Genomic DNA, 11,457 nt, shown 5'->3' on the forward strand with positions numbered 1-11,457 from the left:
CTGTCCCCACTCCAGAACAAGGGCTCAAAATAGAGGCTGGGGCATACATAGTGCCTTAAAATAGCACAGGCTCTGCAGCAGTAGACTAACGGCATGTGGGCCCAGTGGTGGAGTCAGAAACAGGAGTGTGGTCATTCATTGACACAATATTATAGAGTTATGTGCAGCCAACGGACAAATAATTAGTGACATAGCGTACATGAGGTGACATCAAATTGAAAAATGAAATGAAAAGTGTTAAATGTCGGGAGCCAGCGGAAAGGAAACCTGATGAGTTATGATGTGACGAAGAAGCCATGATGTGACAGTCCAATAGTGCTCATCACAAGCATAGAAAACAGTGAAGTTCAATTGACTTCAACTGACTAAAGCAAGAAAACTGTAGCCATGACGGGTGCAAACCAATTTCAATAGATGACCCCAAATTTAATAAAATAAACAAAGCAAATGAGTGCTTTATCAGCATAGCATTTTATCTCAGGCAATTCTGCATTGAATAGTTAACATGCATGAAACAGTTAAACACAGCTTTGGAACATGGGTGACATGACTTCATCTTGAGATTAGATAAGTATATGGTAGTGTGTGGTAGCAAACACAGGCTGTTTTCTACATGAGCATGAATGAATGCAAAGGTTTCATTTTGCAATAAAAACAGAACCCATCCTCGTGGCCTCCAATCATTGTGTGAGACAAAGACATCGGAAAATAAAAGATATCCATACAGTAATAGAAAAAGTCTGTATTAAACATTCCCTTTTCACTAAACACCAACAGTCAAGACAGAATAAGGCTCAGTTACCTTCAGCATAATCACACAACACCATCGAATCAGTACAGTCCTGATACACAGAGACACAATTCCTTTACCATTAGGTTTCTCATTTTCTCTTGACCTCATAAATGTTTCATTGTAACATGGATAAATGTGTTCCTCACTGAAAGGGGGCTTTAACAAGCACGTTTTCAAAAGAAAAAAAAATCTGAATGGAGAAAAGAAGTGAAGTGGGGTCTGTGATGGAATGTGTGAGAAAAATACCAGTTTGCATCCCTCCCATTTAGATCCAGTTGCTTAAATATAGTGAAATGGGAGTTTCATTTAGAAACTTTCACCTATACATTTATCTTAAGACTAAATTAAGATGGTAATGGCTTTGGAGAGTGAGTGTGTGTAGTGACACGGGCAATGGCCCAGCAGCAGAGCACCAACACATCTGGTACTACTAATCCTGCTACGAGTGAGATGAAGACTAAACATGGAAAATATAATTTCAGTATGGTCCACAACTCCATTCATGGTGAGGGCTTGGACTGAAGCTTACAATGTCAGGTTACAAACCTCCTCTTTCTTGGAAAACTCTAAACCCAGACATGAGATTGTGTTCCACTGTGTGCAGCCGTATTGTGGCGAAATGTGACCACTGGCTGCAAATAACCTTCCCTTTAACAGAAGTGTTGTCTACACACACACTGGTCATTTGGTCCTTAAAGAGCCACAAATAAACAAACACAAGAAGAGCAGGAGAAACAAGGAAGCAGTGTCACAAATAATAGGAAAGTATGACAAAGAAAGGAGATGATAATAAAAAAAGAGCGAAGGGAGAAACAGAGAGAGCGTGGAGGTAGAAGAAATTTTTGACATCATATCCAGCTACCAACAGTGGTCTCTTCACATAGTTTATGCATTATTGCACTGCGACTGACACACAGAGGAATGACAATCCTAGAACAACTCAAACTCACCCAGACCGGTCCGTTATGCACTTGTTTCACATATATTGGGAAGAACAGGGGTGACCACCTCACCAGCTTTTTACTTAACGTCTATCTTTGCCTTTGAGAATGAGACAGGAGAGCTAAGAGGCGGGACAGAACCTTCTAGATGATGCAACCTTTTAAAAACAGCCAGCTTTGTTAACTTCTCAGCTTTGGGTTGGCGCTTCTGAAAATGCATTTGCGGTAAGGCAGGTTTGGGCAAAGGCTTGTGCAGTGGTGGGACCTGTAGAATTTAAGTAGGTGAAGACACCTAATAAACATGCTGCCATGAAACCAAGGATTCAGCTGCTTCAATAGTTACACAACTCTGGATAAATGTGCTGCATAGTAGAGCCACAGGTTTAAAGGATACAAAGAAAATTTATCTCAGAGCGGAGGTTGTGTAACTCTGCAGTCAGACCCTGCAAATACAGCAGATCTGTGATGCATTCACAGTCTTGATAAACTTTTTTTTTTTTTTTTTTAAATCATGCCACAAGCTATCCAGTGTGGCTCTGTAAAAATGACTATCCTACCTCATCTCTCCTTATCTCATCCTGACTGAAGGCCAAGTATTAAAATCTCCAGAGTTAGATGATGGGCTACAGTGACTCAACAAAGATAAGTGTGTGCCAAAGCAGGGCATCGCCTGCTAGAAGTGGTGGACGTGGTGATGGTGCTAAAAATCAAACAAACTGTATACCTGAGGGCTTTGCACTCAGGCAAAGACACGAGAAATACATATTATTACATGTATTAAGTCACAACACAATTCACACCCTCACAAACATACACACACACACACGCACACACACACAAAACCACACTGACTGAACATTAATTGAAGAAGAGTCTGGTTCACATAGAGTTAACTTAGTTTACAAAACTGTAATATTTGATTGATTTATCCCTTTCAAAAATCATTACTGAAAAACATTGTGGGTTAACCTGATTAACAACCACTGTAGCCCATCATCTGACTCCTATGAGTGATAATAACAATCAGTTTCCCTATTAGTCCATTTGGGCCATGAGCTGCAGGGTGTGACACCAACTAGCCTGATACCCTCTGGTACCAGCGGCTACTTCGCCATCACACTTAGATCAAGTTTTCAGAGTCACCTTGTTGCTATCATCTAGTCAGCTCTGCACACAAATAGGACATTTTAGTCTCCTGGACTAGATCTGCAGCACGAGGCCGGCAGCTGAGATGTTGTCCCCTCCACCTGCAGTTTGGTAAACCTCCGTGCACACCAGCACCGGTGCCACGCAGATCTCATAATCCTCCTCATCCCAGCAGCTGACGGGCCTGCTCTCCTGCAGAGGGATACGCTGGCTGCCCTCCTGCCGGCTTATGGAGAATGAGTCATCCATGATGAGCCTCGCCTTGCTGGGGTCAATGTCGTTAGAGCCACAAACATGGCGGTTAGCTGTGAGAGAGGCCTTGGCCGTGGCCGACATGGTGTTCTTCCACTGAGAGCCACGGGTCACGATCATGGCCTGGAAGGCCAGCGTGTGGACGTGGAGGCGAGTCAGCGGCTTACTCTTGGCTTCGGCACTGTTTGTGTCACTTTCTGCACTCGCATTGTTCGCATCCTTGGAGCGCTCGTTCAGAATGCGATAGACCTCCCTCATTTGGTCGAGGACAGTAGCTACACGAGGGTTTGGGTCCGACAACACTGTGATGTTGGAGCCTTTCAGCAGGCTGAGCAGGTTGGGAAGCTCCTGTTCATTCATCCCCAAAGAGTCGGCCTGGGGAGCAGCGACAGAAACAATGATTCGACTAAGGACTAAAACTCCTGAACCTTTGTTGTGAATGATCAACAAAGTATATTTATTACGCTCTATAAAAAACTTCAATCAACAGTAAAATCATAAAATAAAAATAACAATAAAATCAATAAAATTCTTCTAACAACCAGGCACTTAGCACAGAGACTGTTTGTGTTACTGAATAGTTTGATTAAAGTAGTTCCTGGCTAAAATGTGGAATCGTTTCATTTTCTCACGTTTGTCCATTCCATGTAAGAAAAACGAATGAAACTATGTAAATACAGAAAGACAAATAGTTTATGCTGAGTCACAACTTCTTTATACACAAATATATTCAACTAATTTGACTAAGCAAATCTAGTTTCAAACTTCCTGGGGTGACTTCCATTTAGTTTTATCATCTCTACTTTTGTGCGATCACTCTCTTTGTCTCTTTGTATTCTGGCTTATTCATTAGATTCACATGACGTCACTGTGTTTCTCCGCCGCCATATTTGTGTCCGAATCAGGGCAATCTGGGCACAGATCACAGCGTCACGTTACCAGAACAAGTGGAGTAGTAGGAGGGGATTCACTTTTTTTTTTAATAACATGGATATATTGAATTCTGCATTTTGATTACTTTCTTATTAATTACTCACTGATTCTGCATTCAGTCTTTTATTTCTGTATAACAGACCGTTGCTAAGTAAAACGGGCCGTTGCTAGGGACGCCGCTCTGATCAGCGGAGCAGGGCAGAAGAACTATCAAGGGTTTTTACCTTGTGTTTCATTTTTACCAGCTTCAGACTAATTGTGATGTTAGAGAAATGACTTGTAGCTTGTTAGAGGGAGAGTGGAGGCTATCTGCCTCCCTCACCGCTGCTGGAACCAAACCTGCGATCAGAGCGGACGGGCCAGCGCAGTGTCACAGCTGTGACCAGCTGTGTCTGTGCCACCGCGAGTCCGTGACACAAACGTGTCCCGTATCGTCATCTCTTATGACAGACAGGACTACATAAATGCGCACATCGTAACATTTACATGATAATTCATCAATCTGCTGATTGATTATCAAAAGCTCGTTGAAAACAACTACACACGAGTCGACCGAGAGGAGAGTGAGGAGCAAACAGCGGAGAAGTGACCAGTGAGGACTTTGATCAACATTACGTCTCAAATTAATTAATTAATTCATAAACTGTGTAATAAGTGGGATGATATAGAGTTAGTCTGTTGTTATAGAGATATAAACCCAGACAGGATGTATGAAACCCTGTCATTTTGTCAAGAAACTGTCATTTCCATCCTGTGGTTTGCATGCTGTCATATGAGGAGACCTGTCAAATCGGACACAAATATGGCGGCGGTCCCTTCGACGTGACGTCACTGCAACCCATGAATATATTAATATATATTAAATAAATGCTCTCAGTTCTAATGTTATTTGTTCATTCATACATACATGTGGAATGACGTAGTGAAGCAGGTCCTCCATTATGCTCTCCTCTACGAAGCTGGCCATCTCAAAGTGGACACCAAGCTGAGGAGATGAGGTGGACAGCAGGTCGGCCAGGCGAGAGAAGAGAGCGTCGCGCTCACCTGGAAAGATGAAGGGAAAGACAGAGGATGTTGAGTGAAAAGGGAGTGAACTGGAAGCACAGTGGTGTGGATGAGAATAATAAAGCGACAGCGACATGAAAAACAGGGCAGACAACATGAAACAGTTAAGTAACAGGGTTGGTGGTTGAGAAGTGAAGAAATCAGGAGGAAGATGAGTCACCACTGATTGACAAAGAGACTGGTGCAGGATGGGAAGTTAGTTATGGCCTTCAGAGTTTATGGGCAATCATTAATTATGATCATGTATTATTATTAATAATTGTGCGAAAGTTTATGGTACATGTGATGCAAGGTTAACTATTCAGTAGTAACATATTTCACTGATGCAACAAAAAGCAACAGGCATTTTCCAAACTAACAACATATCGAAGCGTTGTTGTCATAAGTTTTTCTCTTACCGGACTGAAAGGGGAAGTTGTCCATCATTTGCAGCCCACCCACCACCAGCAGATCTGGCTTGAAGTCTGACAGTTTCTTGGCAAATTCCTCCATGGAGTCCAGGTAAGGGTTGTGGTCATCGCTGTGGACGATGTATCTGCAGGGCACAAACACAAGCAAAGCCAAACACTTCAAGCACCTTGCAGCTATGATTTATACATATGTACATGAACACACACAGACACATGTGAAAAATGTCAAGACTCAGATACACAAACTTTACCTTCTGTGATCTTTTAAGACTGCCACCAAACCGCCACCAAAAGCTCAACATACCTGTTGGCTCTTCGTGATGTATACTGCCCCCAGCTCGCTCCAGATGGATACTCCAGGATCAGATGAATGTCTGGCTCTTCTAAAATATTTCCTGCCACTGCACAGACAAGTGTAGGTGGGGTAAAGGTAAAGTAAGAGGAAATGACAATAGAGAAACAGAGTGTAGGAAAAGAAAAGGAGGCTGATACATCCAGTATGGGACTACTAGTGTGTGTGTGTGTGTGTGTACACGTGTGTGTGTGTGTGTGTGTGTGTGTGTGTGTGTGTGTGTGTGTGTGTGTGTGTGTGTGTGTGTACCTGTGATATGCTGGGACAGGACATCAGTAAAGTCTGGGCTGAAGCTTCCCCCTAGCAACACATCACATCCCTCGGTTGCCATACGACCAGCCATTACGGGAGCATTACCGCCTACTGACCATCTGTTCCCAGGTAGATCACGGGACGCTTCAACCAGCTCAGTGAAGAGAGTGTCATTTAACACAAAACGCCTGCAACACAAAGACATTTAAAAAACAAACATCAGAACCTGAGCGCAGCAAAATTTCCTCTTCTTCTTATCTTGTCTTGTTGGTAAACAAAACAACTAAGTGTGTTATTATAGTTACAGTTTGTCATACAGTAACAACAAGACAGGCTTGCTTTAGGACACAAATGTCCTGAACGCTGAAAATACTGACATGCTGGAGCTTGTCGGCAAAATGCACACATTAGCTATACCAAGAATAACACAGGTGAGGACAAAAGCAAGAGGGGGCAAGAATAAACGTTTCTAGAAAAAGAGAAAGACTGTGTGTGAGAGGTAAAGAGAAAGTAAGGACCTAATGTCACAGAAGGAAGCAGCAGAACAGTGTTTGGAAAGCCACGTGAATTAATGCTTGTACAATGCCTGGCTGTGCTCAAACTCTGTGTGACACCATTTGCTGCTATGAGACTCCTGACAAAATGCTAACACATGTAGCTAAATTGTAGTCATTAATAAAAAAAAAGGAAGCAGTGTTGCATTGTCAGCACAAGACCAATGAATGTAGCCGTAAGAGAGAGTTGTAGAAACATGCATGAAACTTTAAGAGATAAGTCTGCTTAGCTGTTGTAATAGGAGCAATGAGCATCCTGTAGAGATTAAGGTCATTTCTGGCACGGGTCATGAAGAGCAAACAGAAGGAAGAGCAACACAACAACACTGAGCAAGATAAAGACATTTGATTTTTTACAAAAATAAAATTATCATTCATCTGGTTTTATGTGGGCTGTGATTGGCAGACATACCCGCTCATCTCTTCTCTTACTTGCACATATCATTTTGTTGCGATAAGTTTTCTTTTGGCTCAAGTGCTTGAAATTATGGTCTCAGACTGAGTCTCGATGTCAGACTTTGCTGACAAAAGGCTGATCATCGTGTGTTCATAATACACTTTAATTCCACAAGAAAACGAGCAAAACTGAGGCGAGAGAAATAACCCTAAAAGCAGAAAAAGAGCTTGTTCTCTTTGTGCTTATTCACTCTCTCACATGCCCTTGTCCTTTTTGTCCACATGATGATTTTATAGGCCTGTTGCCTTTCGGCGTTAGTTCCAGCCAATGAACAAGGGCTCGCTGGCGCCAGAACAGAAGCAGAAGCAGGCACCAGCAACAGAAAAGAAGAGGGGAGATGGGTTCAATGACATAAACACCTACTAGTAAGAATCACTGCAACTAACTGATACACATCAACAGACTCAGACTGACAGACACAGTAAAACACAAACAATAGCTTAAGTGTTGATTTCCAAACACATAGATGGTGTGATTAGTGTGAAAAATTGCTGGACGGTTTGCAGAAGACGGAGCAAGCAGCTGCTGTATTCATTTGTATGTAGGTAAATGACAAAGACCCAACACATTCATGGTGGAATGTGAGTGTGGTTGTGAAAGAGCATGTGAGAGAGAGAGAGAGAGAGAGAGACACAGAGAGAGGAGCACAGAGGCCTCGAGGGTGCAGCAAGAAAACAGCTTTAAATGTGTTCTTTAAAGCCTCCCAAATAGATAATCTACTGCATATGCACCACTCTCTTCAATCACACTTGGCACACGTCGCACAGAGAGGACTTCAGTATTCAAATATGTTCACAAGGTCACATCAGTGAGCACATTTGCTCCATTTATCACTTACTCTGCAGCAGCTCCCGGTGCGAAGAAGTAGGCAAAACTCTGAGCCAACTGCTCAGTATTTTCTATGTAGTCATGATGCAGGGGCTGGTCCGTGGGGGGGAGTCTGATCTTATTAAGCAGCGACACCCCGTCCACTATCAGGTCGACACAACCTCCAAAACCTGTGCATGAAGGAGAGGGCAGAGAAAGAGGGAGAGGATCACAAAATATGCAATAAATCAATGCGTACAACTACATATCATGGGGCCAACATGACAGAGGGGAACAGGACACGGCCTAATAGGATTAAAGGGATAGTTCAACATTTTGGCAAATTGGCCCATTGCCATAATCCCTATAGTCATAGCAGTAGGTTCGTTACCTTTATTTGTCGTGTAAGCTATTTTTAGAACGGAGGAGCAGAGCGGCATGCTGTTCAGAGGTACACTATGGAGGCTAATGGAATTTCTTGGTTTCCCTCATCAAACTCATCAAATACAAAATCCCAAAACTCCAAAACGCTTTCGTGGACAAGTTGTGACCTGCACAATCACCACGCTATGAGATAATAATGGAACGTTACGAAACTGAGCCGTTTTCGAGGTAAATACAGAGTCTGCTTGCTGAAAAACTGTCCCTGAACGCAACGCGCATCAGCGGTTTTGCATGAATTTACCTCTAAAACAACTCTGTCTCGTAACGTTCTATTATTATCTCATAGCGTGGTGATTGTGCAGCTCACAACTTGTCCACGAAAGCGTTTTGGAGTTTTGGGATTTTGTATTTGATGCGTTTGATGAGGGAAACCAAGAAATTCCATTAGCCTCCATAGTGTAGCTCTGAACAGCCTGCCGCTCCGCTCCTCCGTTCTAAAAATAGCTTACACCGACAAATAAAGGTAACGAACCTACTGCTATGACTATAGGGATTATGGCAATGGGCCAATTTGCCAAAATGTTGAACTATCCCTTTAAAGGGACAGGGAGAAGATTGGGAATCACACAAACATTAACATTGGTAACACTCAGTCAACAGCACAGTTATAGTCCCAGCTGTTGGATCAAGCTTGTGTCTGATGAATACGTTGCCTTCAGCTACAAACCCTTTTTCTGTCGTGTTGGGACAAAGACCAACACGAACAGTAGCAACCTCTGATAGCCCACTTGTGTAGCCAACCTGCTAACGAAGTCAAAAGGCAAAAGACTGGAGTAGATCTCGCACTGGAATCTGTGTTGGATAAGTATTTGCTCTCAACCAACCATTTAGGAGATTTGCCCAACAATTTAATGTTAATAAAGGTTTGAAGTCCCTGAATTATAGTGTGATTTTTTTTTGTTGATTTGGCATTGTGTTGTAGTGACTAACTCTAATTCACCACCTGCCACATCTAATAGCAGCACAAAGGGGTTGGATGGAAAATATCTGTTATATTACATAACCGGGCTTGACATGTGATGTTATTGTATCTAAATCTGAATAACCACTGCGTAACATATCTGATTGCATATTATAGGGTTGGTCCTGGACTGGTTAAAGGTTGGACAGATATGGAGATAACTTCTGTTGTGTGTTTGTTTGCACCAAGGTTCAAAGGTGGTGGTCACACTAATCACTTTATTTGTTGAGACCTCAAACACATTTACATCTGCAGGTGAGGAATTTCACCTTTTACTGCAGTAAAAGGGGCTCAGTGACCAGTGGTCATATACACTTATGTGGCACCACCCACAGTTGCGAGCTGTTTACTTTACCAGGATCAAAACCTGGAACCGATACTATGAAGAATATTTTCATCTAAAGCGAGTGTCCCTACTATTTAACCAGTGCACTAGTTCACATTTGACATGTCTCGACTAAAGTACCACACTAACAACATAAGCGTCGACTCAATATTTCCACTTTCTTCCATCCAGTACATTACTCAGACTGCCACTAGCAAACACCAGCAGATATAAACACTCCTTTCTACCTTCTGCCATTTGGTTATTAAACTCCAGGAGGAAAAAGGTAGCCCATCCTTAATGCTTTTAACATTTAACCCCCTTTTCTAAATTGTGTATTTTTCTATTTTATGTATTTATGCAATTGGTTGTTGCAAAATATTATTGTATATATATTTTATTTCTGTGCTGTGTTGTATGTTCTTTAACTCCCCATTTGCTGCACAGCCAATTGCCCCACTGGGGACAAAATACAGTCATTGAGATTGTCATGGAGCATTAATTGCTGTACTTTTGTGTCCCTTATTGTTTCAAACTCGTTAAATCAGTTCTTGTGATGATGCCTTCCCAGAACAAACTGTCCCCAGCTGCGCAGACCAAGTGCTAATCTGGACTCAGATCTGGTGACTGTGCAGATCCTCATGCTTTGCTCACACACCCCTATAGCTGCTTACTCTTCCTCTCCTCCTATATTAACATGTGTTTGCACGATTTAAATAGCAAGTAAAAGCCTGGTTATAGGTAAAGTCAGTTCACATGAGACAAAGGTTTCCCTGCACATTCAAAACTAACTTTTAAAAAAGCCAATTTAGGTTTAAAAATAATATTGCATCAACACCGTTAATGAGATTTACGTTCAACTTCTAATTTTAACGGTTTTGTTCACGTGAATCAGTCACAGCTGAAGTTAGCTACTAACTAAGCTCAACAACAACAACTATCTTATCTTTCACACCAAAGGACTGATCAATATTTAACCCAGAGTCCCCTGTTAATCGGTTAAATGCTAGCTACCATTAGCTGGTAGCTCCCTGCCTCCCTCTCCACTCACCCACGGCCACTCTGGGTCTGGAGACGTCGCTCACGCCGACTTTCCGCTCCGCCCGCAGCAGCGAGGACAGCACCGTGTCCAGCCGGTCGTCCAGCAGCGCCTCGTCCTGGGGTGACCGGAACCACACGGCCAGAAGAACCACGACCAGGGACACAATGGGCCCATATTTCATCCACGAAACCCTGCCTCCCCCCTCCATCGCTCGCTCGCTGACTGGCTGCAGCGGCTTCAGGCTGCGAGGACTGAACCAGCGCTCTCCATCGGCTCCGCGGAGCAGCGGCGGCGGGCGCTTGTTTTCAGTACCAGCGTGTCCCCCGGGTAGTGCTAGGTGAGCGGGTCCTTTGCAGATATCATGTTTTCACAATCTGATAAAAAAAAGTACCTTTGTACCTTTAACCAACTACTCTCCACTGTTTATATATTTTTTAATAAATGGGCTTCTTTTACCCCTTTCCCGTAACGCACTGTAACCCCGCTCGTCTGATCGGCGTACGCCGGAGTACGAAACGAACTCCCTTTTCCTTCCTTTCAAATTCTACTACGAAGGGGGAGTGTTTTGTTTTCCTGCTGACAAGGCGGAAGTGAGAAAGCTTGCAAGAGTCAATCAGATCCTGAACATTGCTTGTCTATCTCATTACCTGTCACTTTTATATATTCTATAACTTATTACAATATATTGAATGAACATAGGGAGAAGGGGTGGGATTTAATAAA

General features: G+C 42.8%; 1 protein-coding gene across 1 annotated transcript; it reads right to left on the reverse strand.

Moving 5' to 3' along the window:
- Positions 1-448: 448 nt before the first annotated feature.
- adpgk2 (ADP-dependent glucokinase 2) lies at positions 449-10,942 on the reverse strand (the record flags this gene model as incomplete). Its single annotated transcript, XM_083997598.1, has 7 exons — positions 449-3,507; positions 4,973-5,109; positions 5,529-5,665; positions 5,845-5,941; positions 6,142-6,332; positions 7,994-8,153; positions 10,744-10,942. 7 exons carry the CDS (start codon positions 10,940-10,942, stop codon positions 2,935-2,937), a joined length of 1,494 nt encoding a protein of 497 aa, XP_083853724.1. The 3' UTR covers positions 449-2,934.
- Positions 10,943-11,457: the final 515 nt, after the last annotated feature.

Source organism: Trachurus trachurus, assembly GCF_905171665.1.
Source record: "Trachurus trachurus genome assembly, chromosome: 3".
NCBI classification, from domain to species: Eukaryota; Metazoa; Chordata; class Actinopteri; order Carangiformes; family Carangidae; genus Trachurus; species Trachurus trachurus.